The sequence below is a fragment of the Candida metapsilosis genome, assembly GCF_017655625.1.
Source record: "Candida metapsilosis strain BP57 chromosome Unknown scaffold7, whole genome shotgun sequence".
NCBI lineage: Eukaryota > Fungi > Ascomycota > Pichiomycetes > Serinales > Debaryomycetaceae > Lodderomyces > Lodderomyces metapsilosis.
The window spans coordinates 1,548,777-1,569,578 of record NW_027138165.1 but is presented as its reverse complement, the minus strand read 5'-3'; the positions used below and the strand labels follow the sequence as shown (position 1 = coordinate 1,569,578).

General features: G+C 37.8%; 9 protein-coding genes across 9 annotated transcripts; 1 reads left to right on the top strand and 8 right to left on the bottom strand. All coding sequences in view use genetic code 12, as the record gives it.

The window, feature by feature from the left end:
* Positions 1-105: 105 nt before the first annotated feature.
* Positions 106-1,038, bottom strand: I9W82_005264 (uncharacterized protein; the record flags this gene model as incomplete). Its single annotated transcript, XM_067694422.1, has 1 exon — positions 106-1,038. The coding sequence occupies one exon, from the start codon at positions 1,036-1,038 to the stop codon at positions 106-108; it is 933 nt and encodes a 310-aa protein (XP_067546744.1).
* A 317-nt stretch (positions 1,039-1,355) lies between these two features.
* On the top strand, positions 1,356-2,627 carry I9W82_005263 (uncharacterized protein; the record flags this gene model as incomplete). The annotated part of the gene is made up of 1 exon (XM_067694421.1): positions 1,356-2,627. One exon carries the CDS (start codon positions 1,356-1,358, stop codon positions 2,625-2,627), a length of 1,272 nt encoding a protein of 423 aa, XP_067546743.1.
* Positions 2,628-2,725: 98 nt separating this feature from the next.
* RPS23A (40S ribosomal protein uS12) lies at positions 2,726-3,163 on the bottom strand (the record flags this gene model as incomplete). The annotated part of the gene is made up of 1 exon (XM_067694420.1): positions 2,726-3,163. One exon carries the CDS (start codon positions 3,161-3,163, stop codon positions 2,726-2,728), a length of 438 nt encoding a protein of 145 aa, XP_067546742.1.
* A 200-nt stretch (positions 3,164-3,363) lies between these two features.
* I9W82_005261 (putative ubiquitin-specific protease) lies at positions 3,364-7,164 on the bottom strand (the record flags this gene model as incomplete). Its single annotated transcript, XM_067694419.1, has 1 exon — positions 3,364-7,164. The coding sequence occupies one exon, from the start codon at positions 7,162-7,164 to the stop codon at positions 3,364-3,366; it is 3,801 nt and encodes a 1,266-aa protein (XP_067546741.1).
* A 204-nt stretch (positions 7,165-7,368) lies between these two features.
* I9W82_005260 (exosome non-catalytic core subunit) lies at positions 7,369-8,436 on the bottom strand (the record flags this gene model as incomplete). Its single annotated transcript, XM_067694418.1, has 1 exon — positions 7,369-8,436. The coding sequence occupies one exon, from the start codon at positions 8,434-8,436 to the stop codon at positions 7,369-7,371; it is 1,068 nt and encodes a 355-aa protein (XP_067546740.1).
* A 220-nt stretch (positions 8,437-8,656) lies between these two features.
* ANT1 (Ant1p) lies at positions 8,657-9,604 on the bottom strand (the record flags this gene model as incomplete). Its single annotated transcript, XM_067694416.1, has 1 exon — positions 8,657-9,604. One exon carries the CDS (start codon positions 9,602-9,604, stop codon positions 8,657-8,659), a length of 948 nt encoding a protein of 315 aa, XP_067546739.1.
* A 1,242-nt stretch (positions 9,605-10,846) lies between these two features.
* I9W82_005258 (uncharacterized protein) lies at positions 10,847-12,895 on the bottom strand (the record flags this gene model as incomplete). Its single annotated transcript, XM_067694415.1, has 1 exon — positions 10,847-12,895. One exon carries the CDS (start codon positions 12,893-12,895, stop codon positions 10,847-10,849), a length of 2,049 nt encoding a protein of 682 aa, XP_067546738.1.
* Positions 12,896-13,645: 750 nt separating this feature from the next.
* I9W82_005257 (uncharacterized protein) lies at positions 13,646-16,112 on the bottom strand (the record flags this gene model as incomplete). The annotated part of the gene is made up of 2 exons (XM_067694414.1): positions 13,646-15,206; positions 15,535-16,112. 2 exons carry the CDS (start codon positions 16,110-16,112, stop codon positions 13,646-13,648), a joined length of 2,139 nt encoding a protein of 712 aa, XP_067546737.1.
* Positions 16,113-16,811: 699 nt separating this feature from the next.
* I9W82_005256 (chromatin-binding protein) lies at positions 16,812-19,295 on the bottom strand (the record flags this gene model as incomplete). Its single annotated transcript, XM_067694413.1, has 1 exon — positions 16,812-19,295. The coding sequence occupies one exon, from the start codon at positions 19,293-19,295 to the stop codon at positions 16,812-16,814; it is 2,484 nt and encodes an 827-aa protein (XP_067546736.1).
* Between the last annotated feature and the right edge of the window lie 1,507 nt (positions 19,296-20,802).

Below are 20,802 nucleotides of genomic sequence, written 5' to 3'. Positions count from 1 at the left end.
CAAGAGAGAGTGTGCATACCTTTTTTTTTTGTTTTTGTTTTTGCTTTTGCTTTCGTGCATAACAACTTATACACAAACTACGTAATAATTTTTTAGTTTTCCAATCTACGCCCATTCTGGGGTTGGTTCACTTCTACCTCTCCAATTGCCTCTACCACCTCTACCTCTGCCACCTCTTCCTCTTCCTCTGCCTCCTCTACCTCGTCCTCTACCGCCTCTAGCACCAGATTCACCGAAAGTGTCAAAATTCAAGCTTCTTTCCTCCGCCCATCTATGTCTGTTGTGTCCTCTTTCCTCAGCTGAAGATGAGATTGAGTCAAAAAAGGAAGACTGCTTATTATACTTTGGGCCTTCATCTTGTTCTTTGATTTCTCTTTGAAATTTAGCATTTGACAGTTCAAAATCGAAATCTCCTTCAAAGTTTAATGGCTTTGATGGTTTTGGTCTTGATCCGGGTTGGGATTCGGCAACCTCCTTTGATTTAACATTTTCTTGTTCTGTTTCGTTAGGTAATGATCCAGGCTCAGCTTCTTTGGTAGTCTTTGTAGGTGGCTGCTGTTCTTGAGTTGTTTTCGTTGGCTGAGGTTGGGAAGCTGGAGCTGGAGCAGGAGCAGAGGTCTCTGCAGGGGCCTTTGCAGCTTGTGCTTGTGTGGGAGTCGGTCCTGGTTGGTTCATACTTGTGGTGGTAGGCTGTGGTGGAAACTGTTGAGGGTACTGTGATTGTTGGGGTTGTGAAGTTGGTGTGGGATAAAAACCTGATGTTCCCATTGGTGGGTACACCGGCCTCACCTGGTCAATAGGGACATCCAAAACAGACAAATCTTCCACGTCGTTACCCCTAAATACAACATAATCGTAGATATCATTTCCTGGAGGCACTTCCAAGTGCGGTTGTCCTAATCTTCCTTCAGTACCAAACATTCTCACTGACTTTAATGCAATCGTGGCATCATCGGCATTGATGTTTTCTAAAATACCGACATACCTCAAATTCTTTTTAGAAATCAAGGAAATCGTCTTGCCAACAAAATCCGACATGGTTTGATAAAGTAAGAGTATTTGGTGTTGTCAATGTTTTTTTTTGTTCTTTTTTTTTTTTTTAAGAACAAAATTTCTCGTTGGAGAGATCACGCAGATCGTCACGTGTAGAGGGTGATGTTAGAGTGAAATGTAGTATAGAGCTCGATGTAGAAAGAGTAGCTATGTTACGAGATGCTAGGTGTCAGTAGAGGTTAGTATGTCAATTGCGTGTATGTAAATTTATTTGTCACTCTTTGTATTTTGAAGGGGGAAAAAAATTCAAACTAACCTTCGTCGAGAGAAAGCAAATTACCACAATGGATCTTAATCAACAAATGGAACTGATCGCAGCTCAAGCAGTCAACATAGCCCAACAAAGTGGCAAAGAGGGGGAAACTAATGCAGATGAGATAGAAACTCATCAAGAAGAGGCACAAGAACAGGCATCTGAGGCACAAGAACAGACACAACCAGAAGCACAACCAGAAGCACAATCAGATGCACAATCAGATGCACAATCAGATGCACAATCAGATGCACAATCAGAGACACAACCAGAGGCACAATCAGAGACACAACCAGAGGCACAGTCAGAGGAACCACTCGATGAAGATGAAGTCATCAACTCTATCAAGGCAAAGAAAATCACCAATAGTGATGAGCGATTCCACACACACAAGAAATTCATAAGAAGATCAAGACCTCATGTGACTGATGATGAGCCTATCAATGAACAACCATCTAGTAACGACGACATGAACCCTCAACAAAGAAAGCGTTTGGAATTGGAAGAAAAAATGACAGCAGCCATCAAAGTCAAGTCGAACAGAAGAAGGAAGGCTGATGAAGATGATATTGAAAGGATGCAAGATGATAAGATTGACCATTTGAAAGAACAAATGATCAATGCTGCAAACTTGGATGTGGAAAAGAATTCACAAGGGCAAATTGCTACTGAAAAGTTGAAGTTGTTGGAAGATGTATTGAATATCTTAACAAGAGCCGACTTGGCAGAATCAATCTTGGATAACAATTTGTTGGAAGCAGTACGGTTATGGTTGGAGCCATTACCCGATGCTAGTATGCCAGCTTACCAAATTCAAAAGGAACTAATAAACTCTTTGGAAACTTTGCCGATCAAAACTGATCACCTAGTTGCTTCCGGAATAGGTAAAGCTTTAGTATTTTATCAAAGATCTAAAAGAACAGAGCCGCTGTTGAAAAAGGTTGTTGATCGATTGATTGGAGATTGGACAAGACCAATCTTGAACAAGTCTGATTCCTACAAGGATAGATCAATACAGTTTAGCGAATACAACAAGACAAAGTATTCCAACAGATTATCCAGTGGTAATAAGCAAACTGCACCAAAGACATTGTATGAACAAAATGCCGAGAGAAGGAAAAGAGCCGCTATTCCAACAGCTAGAACTGCTGCGTACAAGATTGCTCCCAAGGTCGATCCAAGCTTGTTGCTGAGACAAGCAGGTAGAGGATACGATGAAAGATTTAGAAAATTAAATCAAAAATTGACAACAATGGGTACCAAGAGAAAAGTGACAAAGAAAGGCGGTCCATCAATAGAAGGTAGAGATTTAAGTATTTAAATAGTAAAAACTTCTCAAATTACATTCCATTTTCGTAATGACTTTATATTATATATTTTCCAGTACTTAATCCTGCTATTGTACAAACTCCAATCCCCTTACGATCTTGGCTTTTCCTTCTTTTCTTTCCACAAGGCCAACAAAGAAACACCTGATACTTTAACAACCTTGAATCTGACACCTGGAATATCACCCTTAGCCTTACCTCTTCTACCGAAACCGGCCAACAAGACTTCGTCATTTTCGTCAACAAAGTTCAAACAACCATCATTTGGTACGAAGGCAGTAACTCTCTTACCGTTCTTGATTAATTGGACTCTGACACATTTTCTGATAGCGGAGTTTGGTTGTTTAGATTCAACACCAATCTTTTCCAATACAATTCCCTTGGCGTGAGATGAACCTCCGAATGGGGATGATTTGAAAGCAGTTCCCAACAATCTAGCCTTATAAGCTTGATCGGCCCATCTGTTGTTTCTTCTGTGAACTCTTAATTTTCTAGCTGAGTTAAGTCCTCTTGGTTTACCTTTTCCCATGGTTATTTGCTCTGTTGGTGTAAGTAGTAGGAGGAGGTTTTTTGGAAAAAAAAAAATGTATTTTGAAAGAGACGGCAGAGAGAGAGAGAGTGTGTGTGTGTGTGTCGGGTGAGTATGCGCACACAAAAAAAAAAAATCATAAAGATACTTATAGGGTTGAAGCCCTGAGGTAACGTGCGCACAAGAAAAAAAGATTCAATTCACTGTAAATTATTTGCAACCACATCCCCCGCTGCTGCGGCTTCTCCATTCAGATCTGAATTTTCAGACAGCACATCGGCATCCTCAGGAGGACTTGAATTCATTTTCTGCCGTTTGCTGTTGCTATGACTTAACGAACTTTGACCGTCTTTCAGTAAAACTCTTTGTCTTCTGGCAGGTTTTGAGACCTCATCTTCTTCGCTACTTACAGCCTCACCATTTGGCAATTCACTTTCATAGTCGACTTCACCGTCGTAACTTTGGTCAATCTGTAATGTAGAATGATACCTCTCAATCAGGCTTTGCAAGTCAGCTAATAACTCTTTCTTTTCAATCGCCTTTGACTTGTACTCCTCATCCCCACGTTTAAGTATATCACGCAATCCGTCACCTCCCAAAAGCTCATCCGCTTGTGTTCTTCTGCGATAGAAAAGTAAATAAGCAGCACTTGATACTAGCTCCTCCGGATTATCGATCTCAGTAACTCTACTATCATTGAAATAGTACCATTTATCATCTTTGAAATTTCTTACCGATGCAGTATAATGACCACCACCCAATCCACCATAATGATTATCAACTGCAATCAAGTCATAGACGCAGTCTTTATCCTGGACAGTTGGATTAGCCACATATGGTTTCATGTCCAATCCTTCAATTGGAAAATCAACAACAACATCAATCTTGTCACTGAATGCTCGAGCGCTATGGAATCTCTTTAAGTGGATCGTTAAGATATCCCCAGTTGACCAGATCTGAATAGATTTCGTAGCTCGTTTATGATCCTTACAGCTAGGGCAATACCACAAATCATGCTCACCAAGCACCTCAGGAGTACTAAAGCTCTTCAAACAATCTGCCAAAGTGATTTTACTCTTTCGTTGACGTTCAAATCTTGCCTTACTTTCGACCAACTGCTCATTAACAAGCTCTGGTGCTGAGGTCCAGGTAGTTAAAGAAGCATCACCAAACAACTTCGAATACACCTCCCTATCCCAATCGAACAACAAAACAGAGCTTTTGGACACCAAAGTATGAGACTCTTCATCAAAATTTGTTTCCAACGGTGAATTAACATTTGATGGCTTGCTCGAGTCAGGGTAATAACTCGAGGCTTGTGGTGGTACAAATGAACTTGAACCAAACATTCCCTCGCTCTCAGTATCTGACAAAGTTAACTGTGAGTATTGTTGATTACGTGGTGGTAAAGTTGGCCGTAAATCTTGCTCAAGAGTATTGCTAGTTTCCAGTTCCAGTTTACCTCCGCTTTGTAACCTCTCATCAACCGAGCCCGCTGCGTCATTTGAATCACTCCATTCGTCTCTTCCCAATGGCATGACTTGAGGTGTATTTGAACGCAGAACTGAATAGCCGTCAACCAGAAGCTTCTCGTCTGATGGAGCCTCCTCTAATGGAGCTTCCTCTTTTTTCTCTTGAGCACCCTTTTGTGAATGGTAATACATTCTCTTCAATGGTGGTAATTGATCCGACAATAGCTTATAGCTGCTGATTGCAGGTTTGTGTAAAGGAACATGAATAGTTGTTGTCGTTGGCGTATAGGATTTGAAACCAAATCTGGATTTTTGGCTGCTCGGAATTGCACTATCATAGATGTATTTTATTTTGAACCCAAAATCGGCATCAATGTAGGGATTTGCTAGTGAAACATCACTATCGTATTCATTGTCCTCCTTCGCAACTTCCTCTGTGGCCAAGGGAAAATCCAGTTTGCTATAGTACTTCTTCTCAGTATAGTTTTCATCATTTTGCTTAATCTTGTCATATTCACCAACTAGATCCACATTTGTCAACACAGAAGCAGCTTCCAACAATTTCTGTCTAATGCTTCCAAAACTGTTTAGCTGATCCTTTGAAAGAGTGATAAACAACGGGATACCAAAATACTCCTCCATTCGGTACAGTGTATCTTCATTCTCTACCACATTAAACACCGGTATAATCACGTCAGTCTCCGGATCGTGAGGAATAATGTAAACCACCACATCATCACCATCTTTGATGATCTCGGTAATCGGTAAAAACTTGTTCTTGACTCGATTCTTTTGAAAGTCGGCATAAATCCCATGCTGGAACACTTCATACAAAAATAAATCATCCTTACCAACCTTGAGAAAATTTGACAAATAATTAATCAAATCATCGTAGTTTGAAGTCGACTTCAACTCCACTTCAAGCCTCATAATTCTATTCAGAAGCAAGTTGGAAAAATCAACAATCGTAAATGTGTGATACCATTTTTTGCTAATGGGCAACGGTAATGTTAAATCGCTGAATGGGTCAAATGTAATCGATGTCTTGCCACAGTCAGGACAAACCAATACCGACTCGTACAACCCTGTAAACAAGTCTGTTATAACCGAATCATTTCTCTGTTTATGCTGATTCCAACATGTTTCAGATAACCTAGCAATTGCTTCTTTATCATCAACTTCATCGTCCTTCAATTCTGGTTTCTCGCAATATGGCTTCTTTTGAATACGATTCAAATCTTCATGCAACGCGTCTAGAAGCCAACTCAAAAACTCTTGTGAGTCCTGCTGCAAATATCCTGAAAACATAGAGCTGTATCTTCCTATGGTGTGCTTGAAATCACGCGGCGACATACTGGACGAAGTCTTGACTGGGTCAAAAGCTTGCTTCAACAATGATCCAAAAGCATTGGCAACATCCCCATTGTACCCAAGTGGATTGTCCATGTTTAATTCTTTTTGATACACATTATGGAAAAAGTATCGATTAACTTCCGGTACATGAAGTAAACATTGCAAGGCTGAGTTCATGTAGCATGTGTTTCCTAGATTTGAAAGTCCCATATGACCACCTAATCTCTCTTTATTGTCCTCTTTTACGTGGGACTCGACAAATATATCAATTGGGAAATCAGGATTGCTCTTTTCCTTGTATTCAATCACCAAGTGGATCCCACTGGTGTTGACACCTTCAGATAGCATTGCTTTATTGTAAAATGCTGGAGTCACAACATTCTTTGTAGAAATTTTGTAGGCAAAGCTTGTAACTGAGATTAAAAAGGGAAATTCATTCTCCTTGGGGTCGGATATAAACCATAACCTGAAATTATCAATTGATCGTCTTGGCATCTTCAAAATTTGATCCTTGACTAGCTCAAGCAAATACAAAAATGTTTTGGTTCGTGAAACTGAAATCAAATATGGTCCCTCATTTTCTGGCTCTTGATGGTGATTATACCGTGAATACCCATGTCTAAAGTAAGTTGGTTGGTGAGTTTTTTTGCCTATACAGTGGACAGCAAATGTAATTGGCCATCTTTCAATCTCAACGATACCTGTTTCAGGATTCTTGATAAATGATCTAACAACTGGTTGTCCTAGGACACCAAACCACTGAGAAAGATGGTGAAAAATGTCACGAGAAATGCTTGTTGTTGGCGTTGGCTCACTCTCCGCAGGAGGAAGCTGTCCTAGATTGTCAACTATGGTATGGAAATCAATAGGGCCAAGTTTGCCTTGTAAATCATCAATTGAGGTTGCAGGAGTGTTGAAAAATGAGTCAATGAATGGTTTAGGAATTACTAGGCATGTGTCACCTTCTTCCCAGTTTTGATCATCTATTAGTGTTTGGATCAATTTGCGTCTGTTCTCCAAATCATTTGCTAACTCCTCACTGTTATCCACATCGTCCTGTTCTTCCTCTTTGGCATTCTCTATAGTTGACTTGACGGAGCTTGTTGAGGATGATAGGACATCTCCTTCGTTCTGTAACGCACTGTAGCTTGTAATCTCTTGCTCCTCATCAGGCATAATGTAATATGGGGGAAGATAATAAATGGTGTTTTCTGAGACAATCGTTTGACGATGGAATTAAATCGACCTCAGCTTACTATAAAAGTCTGATGTCAATCGTATGCAAGATAGTGTTGCAAATAGATGTTGACAACTTTGAAGAAATTTTGTGAGGATTTTAGTTGCGCGTCTACATTTACAAAAAATTTTGCCACATTTTTATTAACAGTTTAAACTAGCTCTCTGTTTAGATATATCAAGGGCTCGCCTAAGTGTTTCCAACGTGATATCACCATTACTCACCAAACTTATCCTGTTTATCGTTTGTGAATTATTAACAATGGATATTCTTGACAAGATTGTTGATTCTTCTTCTTCACCTTCAATATCAGTCAATAAAACAGGTTCGTTATCGAGGTGCATAATATCGTCACCTTCTGGGTCACCCTTCTTCTCTATGCCAATAACTCCATAGTTACTTGAGACTGTACCTGGTTTCACATTCAATTGTAAACTGTGTTGAAATCTTAAATCCAAATTCAATACTCCCTTGTTGGTATCTACCAATCCCCTTGCATTTGATTTTCTGGATTTGATGGATATCTTTGTAGTTATAGAATCATTAACATAACATCTAGGTAATTTCAAATCTTGCAAGGCTTTCAATATTGAAGCAAAACATAAATCAAATACTGAATTCGTCGATACTTCTCTCAGGTACACTTTTGTATTAGCCAACAAGACAAACTGGAATGGCTTTTTATGCATACTTGATAAATTGACATATTGCCATTGTGATTCATTCGAATCGGGATATAATATCTCTTCTTCGCCAGTCTCTTCATCCTTTATTTTAATACCAATGTTGTCAATATTTAAGCTCTCTTGTGGTATAATTTTGCAATGTCTGAAAGTTTCAAACAAGTCTTGACTGATAATCATTTCCTCATCTGTGGGAGCACCGGACCTACCACGAAGGATTTCAATCTGTGGGTAAATAGTGGCAAAGTGCTGATTGCGTTGTCTATGTGTGTTGCCTAGATCTTCAACAATACCTAGACTAATTGTCGTGATGGCTGTAGTCGATCCACTTTTCACAATGGATGAAGCAAATATGTTGTTTTCATTATGTTCTAATTGCAGACTTCTGCCAAATTCAACTGCCTTGAATTCTGTGAAGTTGCGCAAGTTGGGTCTGATCCCAATAGATAGATGGCGTTGTAGAGATACATCCGGAGCCACTCTTGCCAATACATCCGGAGCAAACGACACTTGTTTTAATTCAGCCATTGATCAATAGAGGATAAAGCCTTGTGTTGTAAAATTATTTCCTTTGATGAGGTTTGAAAAAGAAAAAAGATGTGCGTCGCAAGTTCACATATTCAGACATTTAAATCGCGACACCAGTAAGCACGTGCAAGCATACGTTCAGAAGACTATAAGCTACATAGTGTATTATACTAAAATCTCAATCCATTCAAAATAAAAAAACTAACTAAAACAAACAAGTCTAAGCCTTTGCAAGTCTTCTTCTCTTTGCCAATGCCAAAAGTGACAAAAACAACAAATCAATTTGATCTTTAAACATAAACAACAAACCTTGAACGAAAACACCTTTCAACAATTGTGGACCAATTCCCTTGTATAACCCTTTAAACTTCTCAGTTTTCCACAAGTGAGCCAAAGCGTGAGTGAAATGATCAAACTTGATATCTTCTTCTTCATCTTCATATTCACCAAATGTATTCTTCTTGTGTTCCTTTGGTTTCTTTGCCTTTTGCAACAATGCCTTAGCCACTATCAAAGGCATAGTTGCCAAGGTACTGAGTACCTTAGCCAAAACACCTAATGTAAAGGAATCAAGTGGATTTAGGATATTCTTGGAGGGATAAATGATCAGTTTTAATTTTTCATAGGAGCCGTATGTTATTGCCGGATTGGCACACAATATCATTGAAACACGCAAACCTCTCCATAATCCAGTAATACCATCCTCTTTCAAAACATCTTTGACAATTTCCAAGGTTGAACGACCCAGTTTATCAGTTTGTTGCATAGTAGTGATCACACCGATTGGCATGGTAAAACATTGACTAATTGCCGCAGCAATAGCACCAAGGGCTAACTCGGTTAATGTTGTAGGCTTGTGATTGGGCTGATTTTTCTTCAAGTTGGCGTAAATCTTCTTCACCAAGGAATACCAGTAAAAGAAACTCAAATTTTGGGAGAAAGAGCCCACAATTGTTGAGAGAAGCCCTTGGTACCATCCAATGATACCCTTCTTTTTGTAAATTTTGGTCAAGACGTCAATGGTGTTCTTGTATTGAACATCTTTCGTACCACTCTTCACCTCGGTCTGTATCAATGTCTTGGACAAATCAACAGGGTATATAATGGTGTTGGCAATGGCTGATGCCAATGCACCTGATGCTGCTTTTTCGATTGGGCTGAGTCCCATTTTTAACTGTTATTCGTTAGTATTTGATCAAACAGCTGGAATCACGATTTTGTAAAGAAGCCGCCACAGCAAGCTTTGGTTTCCTTTCCATACACTTTCCTGATCAAGCAGGAAAAGCTTTCAAATGAGCAAGTAAGTAGGAAACATACCAATAAATCTTAGTTTTTTGGAATATTTAAATAATGTGGTGGTTTACCAAAGGAAAAAGAGTGTAGTAACGATTTGAAATATTTTTGGGTTTTGATAATCAATCAAAAGCGCTCTCACTCTATTTGAAAATCTTGCATTGGATAGCGGATTTAAACGTACGAGAAACCCCAAAAACAACAAACCGGGGCCAAAAAGCAAAAAAAAAAGAAAAAAAAAAACAGAAATATGGCGAGAAAGAGAGAGGGAGTGCAAAACAATGCAAAGTACGAAGACAGCAAATAAAACGGTTAATTTGATATCCGTCCCCTTACATTACACACATACATTTGGCGCCATTATAATCGGCATTGGGAGGACTGCCGCTTTCTGATCACCATCAAGGTAGTACTGCTGTTCATGAGTATGACCTCCCCGGGCCTAAAAACCCAAAAAACTATTCCCGACAAATCTTTCTCTTTGTGTATGCTTTTCTGACATTGCCGAGGGTAAAAGGAAGACTCAAACGCGAAGAGCGAAAAAAAAAAAAAAACCCCACATTCTGGAATCACGTGCAAATCAACAAATGCTGGTCTCAGCATCAAAGGCCGACATGTGTTTGCGAAAGCCAAAACAAAAAAGGCGTTTAGAGATTAACTAATAGCTTAAGCCTCCACGTGAAGAAGGACTTAGTGTTTGTTCATTATTGCCCGTTTTATTGAAACGTTATGTGCATTTAAAACTGGGGTAAATGTGTTGCAAAAATGAAAAGAAATGATATTTTAATAAGACATCTCTAATTGGTTGAAAAACCTAAAGGACAAAGTGGTCAGATAAGCTTTCTGAGCACTACATCCTATCTTTCGAAATGACCTCGAGTGTCTATCTATAATGAAAGATTTAGTGTGGTGTTTTAATCCCCTTGAAATGCCGCTAAAGTAATAATCCTTTAGACAGAAAAACAAACGTGTATTATGCATAACTTGCCCGCATCTGTGCCCCACTTGAGATCACTGTGGTGAAACCTGCTCGGAAGAGAGACCCGGATAAATGTACCTACTTTTACCATTTTTTTTTTTACCTATGCGATATATTTTTCTATTATCTAAAAAAATGCTATTTATTTTTACCAAACCAAAACCCATCACTTGTATTCTCCTTGGAGGATTTCAGATAATCATCAGAATCACTATCATCACCATCAGTTTCGAAATTGTAGAAAAATGGTCGCGGCTTCTTTGCGTCATCCTCTTTTCCCTCATTGGACAATGTTGAGTAAAACTGTAACGAATTCGGTTTCTTTTGTACAACTGCAGGTTTACCTTGGTTATTCTTGAATGATAATGAGAGTGGCCTAGACCCCGTCTCCATGTCTTCATCTGATCCTGATCCTGAATCTTCATATTCATCATCACTGCTGTTGCTATTGTTCGAGTCATGTTGCATGGTGAAGCTCTGTGGTAGTTGATTCTGCGACTTCTTTTGCTGATAGGATAAGAATAGTGGGTTATTGATTCTTTTCTTGTTGAGCGATCGTGCTCGGTTCAAGGTTTCAATGGGGGAAGAACGGTTGGCAGCAGCAGCGGCGGCAGCGGCTGCAGCAGCGGATATTGGTGGTTCATGATGTTCTTTAATAATGTCCAACTCATCAACACTTTGATCACTGATGGAGTCAACCGACATATCTGATTCATTGGATCGAATACGATTGATGACCTGAGGGAAGTATGAATCCTTAGTATGATGGGCAACAACCACAGATGAGTTTGGATTTGAGCCTGATCTCGATCTGTTTTGTAGTTGCGTTGACACATACTTGGGAAGATCTGTGGTGGAGTTTTCTGCTGATGAAGTAGGTCGATTATACTGCTGCAAATTGACTTGTGAATTGACTCTCGAGTTTAGCCTATGGATGGGTATTTCTGAAGTATTGGAATACTTTAACTTGATCGGTTGTACTGATTCATTACTTAAAATCTTGGATAAATCGATAACCGAGTTATTCTTTGTAGGTGCGGAATTGGGTGATACATCAGGACTTACCCTCCTAGAAGGTGGGTTGGTTATAGCAAATCCCTTTTTAAAAGCCTCACAATTCATCATTTTTTCTTTGAATTCAGATCTTATTTGGAAATGTTTCTTGTCAGGTACCCAATCTTTTGCAGCTGGACAAAGGTAGTTATGTCTGGCTGGGGGTAATCCATTAACACTTCTTGAAGCTGATGTCGACTCTATTTTGAATGAAGCTCTCGGTTTATATTCATCTTTGATATCCGAATCCTTTGGTTTATCAATAAGATCATCCTTTTTGATGAAATTGGTCTTGTAATATACAATATCCGTTTCTAGATTCAAAGTTGTATCAACATCCTCCCTTGCAATGCCAAGAGCATCCTTAACCAACTTCCAATAGTAATTCTTTGGATCAAACTCATCATCCTTCACTTCCTCCTTCTTTAACCTCCTTGCTAGATTGATCTTTGCTTCGGGAATCTCTTCAAAAATGGGGTGATTTATAAAATATGACATCAAATTGTTGATCAAATACCCATGCGACACCACAATAATAATATCATTATTCTTAATATACGTTGGTTTATCATAAGTGGCTAATAGTTTTTGAAAATACTCTTTGCATCTAGCTTGATACTCCTTGTAGGTAAGATTAGGTCCATTATACTGTCCCAAAGTCACCGTTGGTCTAAAATTCGAACAAGCATTTTTATTCTTTAACGTCTTCAAATTTGGTGTATACATATTGTACGCGTCATTCGAATCGACAAATGGAGGTTTATTTGTCATTTTATCATGAACCCATTCACTCAATGCAAAGTCTCCAAGAAGTTGAAATCTGACTTTATAGTTTGGAAACTGTTCACTAAATTTTGCTTTCAAATCGGTAATCAAAAGGTCAGCTGTCTGACAACATCTCAAATAGGGACTGAAGTGGATATATACATTTTTTCGTAGTGATGATTCCTTATCTTGAAACGCTTCAGTAGTGGCGCAAATGTCTTCAACAACTTGTTGTAATTGGGGAATAGCTGTCGTTGCCAACGAAGGATCATATGCGTGGTATTCCTCTATTATCGGCTTAGCCTCTGGGTCTCTTTGTAAAGCATGGTCTATTCGTTCTCCGTGGCGTAGAAAGTATAACTCTGTCATAATGTTTTTACAGGCAATGGTACATTCTATTTACCACTGATGGAAAAGTAAACGGATGTAGTAGTTAGTGAATGTGGTTGCTTGGGTTAGCCTCTGCGATTTGTAAATGACACTTTTTATCTAATTTCCTTGGCGATGGTAAGAAAAAGCTAAGTTGTGTATGTGTGTGTGTTGTTGTAAAGAAAAAATGATTGTTTTCCTTCGTTGGAAATCAGAAAAAGAAATTCCGGTGATGAAAAAAAACAAAGTGAGAGAGAGAAAGGGATTTTTAAAGTATTTGCTTTCACAAAAAAACAAATAGAATATAGAATCAGGATTACTAAAAAGGAGAGCGTTGAGTGACAGCAATTCAGAAAGCAAACTACGCAGGGGAATAAGAGTTAACTCACTAGCCTGCTTACAGACCGATTTGGTCATCTATGTACCTAAACATCGGTCGCAAAAAAAAAAAGCTTAAAAAAAAAAATTAAATTACATTATATTAAACTCAAACATCAGTAAAATTCGATTCACATCGATTCCATCCAGCTCTTTCCCACTACGTTACTTTAGACCTCATCTCAACTTACTCTTCCGATATTATATGTACTGTTACGTAAATTTTAACTAAAAAGTTTTTTTCCAGCGGAAATTAGACTTAAAATGCAATTCCCGCCCGTATGACGTCATACAACTTCAATTTTGTGCAGACTCACACGACAAAAACGGAATTTTGTGTAGCGTTGAAAATGCACGTGATAAATCTTTTTTTTATGCATTCAAGTTCAATCCTTCCAATTGATCATCAATCTTGGCCATTCTCTCCTTTTTTCTTCGTTCATGCCTCAGCTTCTCATCAGTAGAATGCTTCTGATCCATGTATTCATGTAGGACCTCACGATCTTCAATATCATCAATTTCGACACCTTGACTACCATATGAATACTCATTGTCAGGTTCTTTCAAAACCTCTCGGATGGACTCATTAGCAACTAATTGGCTGTGCAAACCAAAACTGAAGCACCATTTCAAATGTCTTAGTCTAGAAGAAAGAAACCACGTATTGATTTTCAACTGTTTATATTTGGATAGCTTGATATTTATTGAGTCAACACAGGTATTGAGTAGCTCAATTCCCTCCTCGGTTCTTTTGTAAACTTGCAGTCTCTTATTCGCATCAGTGTACGTCTCAATAGTATTTATAATGTTTCTGAAAACTGAACTAATCTCCTTCTTATCCTTCTTTGACACCTTTTTCGAAGACAAGTTGAGTAGTCTCGTCAATATCGAAATCAATGGTTCCTGCTCATAATAAGGTGAATTCAAATTATAGTCCTCATCGTCTCCTTCATCTTCTGCATTACCATAATCGTACAATTCATAAATGATGGCAATTGTCCTTCCTGCAGCCTTGGCAATATCTCGATTCTCATCATTATCCAATAGTGGCACCAACTTCACCATCAAGTCTTCAACCACTTCATTCAAATACTCACCGCGACGTAACAAGGTCAACAAGCATCCAACCCCATGCAATGCAGCAACGGCAACTGAAGCTTCTGCTACAACCTTAGCATTGGCTTCGTTGACCAACCTCTTATCCAAATTCTTATCAGTTATAAACGTCGAATGTTCACGATCACCTTGTTCAACTTCCTTTTGTAATGCCAATGCGCTAGCACTGTACCCCTCGGCAATCTCCATCAACATATTGACTCTATCATCAACTCCAAAACTAGATGAACCATTATGCAACACCACCGTTAATGCAGTATAGCCTAATATGACACTAGACTTGTTCTCAGCCGTGACAATACTATTTGTCGGCTCCGTGATCAAATGCTGAATCCTCGTCAACAAATCATTGCTAATCAACGCACCAAATTCATCAATATCACTACAAATCAAGGCAATCAATGACCTAAAAAGGTACTGAAACTCCAATTCACTTCGATAGTTTGCACCAGTAAATTGATTAATCAATGTATTCACCGAATCCTCATCAACATAATTCAACCGATTACCCAAATTCTCCTCATTATAAACCACCAAAGGCTTAGACACGACAACTTTATAAAGCTGCGCCAACAACAATTCCCTCGACCGTGAACTAATATCAGTACGTGAAAAAGTAAGCGACTTGATAATCTCATTAATATTGGAATTTTCCTGAATCCGTTTATTATTCAACTGATGAGCTTCATATTGACGTCTATCGCCAGCACTTATTCGATCCTCTTTGGCCATCTCGCCCATCTCTTGTTGATTCAAATTGGTGAGTTTTTCACGCAAGATTTCTTCAATTTTGATCAATTCTCCTTCATCATAGTCGCTTTCGTAGTCTGAGTCGTCGGAGCGAATTGGTGTTCCAATTGCTGATGTCGCGCGAGAGGATGACGCGGAGGGTGTGTCAAATCGTTTACCCTTGTATAATGATCTGTGTGACATGTCTGCTTACGGAAGAAGAAGAAGAAGAAGGAAACTTTATGGAGTGCATTTTTTTTTTTCATTTGTAATGCTTGCTATATATATTACATTTTGTGTACTCTTACTATGTGTCATACAAAAAACAAAAACAAACATTCGAGAAAGTGGTAGCGGCAGTTATAACCACTAGCTTAATCTCCTCCTAGAAGACCACTTCATTCGGTAGCACATACACCTTCTCTCCCAAATCTCTCACAGTTGCATTCTCTTTATCCAAAGGCAACGACTTCCGCATGTCAAAAGCATCAATATCATCATTAATCGCATTGCGATCATCAGGAAAACTATCTCCACCTCCTCCACCATAATATCCCACCACTCGTCGATACACACTATATCCCAATTTCTCATATAGCATCTTTCCCAACGAGTTTGTAACTTTGACAAACAAATCAATAAATAGCGTCGATTGCACCTCGCTAATTGATTCCAAATGTAAACATAATTTAGAAGCTAAGGAGATGCGTCGATACTGATCTTGGATCGTAACGGCAGTAATGTGGGTATGGTACTCCATCTTGCTTAGTTGTCCTTCAGTTTTAGCCATCATGTAGCCACTAGTTACACTAGTTACTGGGTCTTGATCTTGTTGATCTTGCTGTGTTTGCTCAACTGATTTATAAAACAAGTTTGGCCATGAAATCAAGTATTGCGAGTAGAATGAAATATTGAAATTTTCAGTCAATGGGTCGAGATTGACTGGATTGATGGTGAATAGATCTTCCAATTGGAATGGCTTGATTGATGTCATTGGGGGGAGGGGAAGCCAGGTGGATGGAGTGGGTTTTTTTCAGTGTAGATTCTTTTTTATTTTTTTGTCGTGTAGAGATTTACAAAATCATGACATCATTAGGAAGATCTATGAGGAGATTGATACCCTTTAAACTACATTTGTTAGTGTTTAGGAGTGGGGTTGGTTTTAAGAATGCCATCTCTACTCCGATTCGTGTGGTTTTGTTGTAGTATAATCTGTTCCTCTACGTATTCTTATATAAGTATCCCCTAATCTCACCACCACGAAATCAAAAAGAAATAAAAAAAATTTTCTTTTTGGCAAAAAAGAAAAAATCACAACATCTAAGATCCAACCCATCTACTTAGAACATATCTATCATGTACGGAGGTCCACCACCAAGTGAAGAACAAAAGAAGTTACAGGAACAATACGCTTACGACACTTTGAAATTTGCTGGTATAATAGCTGGTGTGTTGTGGGTTAGTCCACTTGTTTTCCACTTTATCCAAAAGCAACTCAAGTAAATCAAACACCATGCCAGTATAGAGGTAAAACGATGCTACGATGAATAGGGTATTTCTTTTGACAATCACAAACGGCTATTGATTTATTGGTTTGTTGATTATATTTGTATATAGACTCTAATACATTTAGTTTTTATCAATCATTTAGTTTTTATCAATCATTTAGTTTTTATCAATCATTTAGTTTTTATCAATCATCTAGTTCCACCAACAATTGCTCTCTCAACTGCCCAATCTTGTTAGCAAGAGTTAAAAACTCCATCCGTTCACTAATTTTACTAGCGGCCAACAACGCCTTATCCGTCTTCATCAACTTGGCAATACTATACGCCTTGTTCAACTTCAGCTGTTTACACACTTCAGCAAACAATTTAATCAATGATTTATCAAATACGGTACTGTAATGTTCCAATTTGGTCATGATTGCTTCTTGATCAACGTCATCATCATCTTGTTGTTGTTCATCTTCGAAATTGGCTGCTGTGTCGTTGAGCAACTTGCCCATGGTTAATGATCGAAGAAACTGTTCCTCGCACTTAACCTCTTCCTCCTCTTCCGCATCACCACCCAGCTTGATCGGTATTTCAATATCAATTTCAACGGGTAATGGTAATGGGAATCCTGGATATCCACCATTTTTCAAGATTAAACAATTGAGACAATCATTAATCACTCCCAAGGGCCAACATGACCAATTTAGTTTATTCTCATTTGATCCATACTCTGTGATGGCATTATGCAAGTTCAAAATTGGGATCCATTTGGCATTACCAGTTTCTCGCCACGATTGTAGCACAAGTAAGGTGTCATCGTGTCCTCCAACGATACATGGATCATTATACTCATTGAAAAAGACACCTTTTATCAACTGTGTCTTGCATTCTTTCAATGGAATTGGACAGTTCAATTGAATGGTTTTGTAGTCTTGATAAATGTCAAATATGGTGTATGTGTAGACATTGGTAGTAACTTGATTAACCATCAATATGATACCATAGGAAGCAGCCAAAGACACCACTGGTATCGTTTTAATCACATTTAAACATATACCATACTCATTGAAGAAACGTAGGTATCCTAAATTTGTACCAACAACAATGGTGTTATTTGCCTTGGAGTTGGTGATGCATATACTAGTCAAGTACTCATCTTTAACTAGAGGTAAAGTCTTTTCCCATGAATCATTACCAACATCATTGTGAGATTTGTAAAAGATGGTTCCTTTACTACTTTCACCCAAGACAATACTCCTTTGATTCAACGACGCAAGATCAAATTTCTGATAGTCGGTGAAATGATACTCACTATTCAATGAACGATCGAAAAATGACACAGTGATACTATTTGTAGCACCTGGCTCTTTATTAATCACAATCCAAGCATATCCAATATTATTCATGGTCAAGTATCGTCTATCAACAATGTCACCTTTATTGGTAAATGGGGTAGATCCAGGAGAGTAAGGAAGTATCTTGGATGTGACGTAGCTCTTTACTGGAGTTGGAGATGGTTTATGCTTTTTGAATCCATTTTGCACCGGCTGTGGTCTTGTGTACTCCTCATCATCCAAAATTGAATTCTCATCATCATCATCGTCGACAAATAAACGTTTTGCGGTATCAATTTGCTCCTCCTCCTCTCGATGCAGTGGCTTTTCCGTCGGATGATCGTTTTCAAACTCAACATCGCTCTCCTCTAAATCATCCATAAACAAACTTGCTCCAGTATCACCAGTTACATCCTTCACTACATCCTTCAATCTTAGTATATCTCCATAAGTACTACCAATTAAAAGACCAGTTTTATTCTCCCAATCAATATTCAACAGCAATGCATCCTCATTTAATTCGAAATCATCTTCGTGTAACGTAGTTGTGGAATCAAAATTAACCACTTTGTATGTATTTAATGTCAAGATGGCCAATTTATTACCAAACAAGTTGTAATCGATGATTTTGGAGTCACTTGCAAACAGTTTCACTTTAGACCAATCCAGTCTTTGATAAACTTGGATGATATTGTTTACTCCTGGGATTAGCAAAAATTGTCCATCTTTTGACCATTGTGTCTTTGCTGTGTATAATTCATCATTGTGTTCATTATTAAAGTCGATATTCTCAGTAGACAAGTTGATTTTTTTATCAATAACATTCTCCAAAGTGTGTAACAAATTCAACTCTTCATTGAAAACTGAGTAGATTTGTACTGCCCCATTAGATAAACTAATACTGCACAACTCTCCCGTGGAATCATAAGAAATGTTTAACAATTGGTCAGGTAATGCAACAGTCTTGTACTGATTATCATTTTGTAAATCAATAATCACTAATTTATCATCATCACCACCACAAAGTATCCTATTACCTTGATTTATAAATGTTAAGTCACGCAAGGGCAACTCCGACCTGAAAATAACACCCCTTGATTCATGTTTAGATAAATCTATAAGCTCCAACTTTCCCTCAGTAGTAGTAACTGCTAATAAATCATTATAGAAAGAAGTTGATGTCAAATGCAGTAAAAAATCAATTGATACTGGTTGTGAATCAAAGTCTTCAACATTGACCAACTTGATAATCCCTTCACTATTGGCAATAACCAACCTTTTCAAATAGTCATTAAAGTAGGCATATGAGTTACCATCTGGAAAAATGGATATCTTCTTGTACGACATGGGATGGTGGTGCTGGTGTAGATGAGGAGTGGTAAACGACAACCTGAAAAAAAATAAAAATAAAATAAAAAAATTTAGTCGCGTCGAATTAAATACGCGTATTCACTTCTTTTTTGGGTAAAAGCCGCACACACAACAGTAGTTTGGCAAGTGGGATAGATTCAAGAAGGGTAGTAATTTAGGAATGTACTTTCTTTTGTAGTGGTGTTTGTTTAAAGCTTGGGTGGATTCATAATGCAAAGCAACTGTGTCTTGTACTTTCATGAAGACTTTGTTAAAGCAGGAGCCAAATGAGTTGAACTGGTTACAGTCTGTATTCTCAAGAGTCTTGATAGTTTGATACTGCCTGAGAAGCAGTACTACGGACTGTGACTCTCTCTCGTCATTTCTTTTCACGGAAATTAAAATATTTGCACCAAAATCCATTGAAAATTTCATGTAGACATTCATTTTTAATTTATTGTATAGAAAACACATCTGCGCATCCACTGTAGCATATCACAGCCTCACCTGCTGTATCCTATTTTAAGCTATGTAGTGTAGTAATAGAAACATGGTGTAGAGAGAAACTGAGCATTTGATTCAAAAAATGTTGTAATAACTTGCACAAAAAGAGAAAAAATTCAATTGATTGAGTCAGAGTTGCTTTTTTTGATGCCGTATGAAGGGAAGGAATAGAAAGAGAATAGGATAAAAGGATAGAGAAATATAGGAGTCAAACAAGCTATTAATTATTTCAAGATAGAGAGATATTATATTTTTAGGATATTTTGAAATTGCGTGTCTTGTCTTTGTTTGACATTTGAGGGATTTTAATTTTTCTTTGTGAAGAAACAACAAAAACAAAAACAGAAACAAACAGAGAAATTTTTTTCATTTTTTTCATTTTTTTCAAAAACATTCTAAAATTAGAGCAATCAAGATACACATAAACTTTTTTTAAACAAGTAAAACTGATTCATTTCAAGAATATAACCTCCTTCTGCCTTAGGTATATATATATACAATTACATAGTAGATGAAAGAACGTGCTACTTATTTGTTGTGCTGATAAGTATGAGCTTATGTTTTAGTATGAATGTTTGGTTGCAAAAAAGAAAAAAAAAAAGAAAAAATTGAACAAAAGTACACACACACACACACACACACACACACACAATTAGGGGCACAGAGAGATTCAATTTTGTATTTCGCTAATCTTAAAGACAATAGTAGTAATAGTAGTTGACAAATTCTCCAATGAAGCAAAATACTACTCTATTGTGTCTCTTAGCAAAGTATTTTGTGTGTATGTATGTAGTATAGTTTGAGGGATTTTTCACTTTTTTTTTTTTTTTTTTTTTGCTTTTGTTGTGTTTTATGTATTGTGTTTTGTGTATGTATGTGAGGCTATGACAGCACCAGAAGATGAATAAAGAAAATATACTTTTCACATTTGTAATAACACCATTCTCCTCTAGCCCTATTAAACGACTACTATCATTACTAGACATGACACTAATGTATA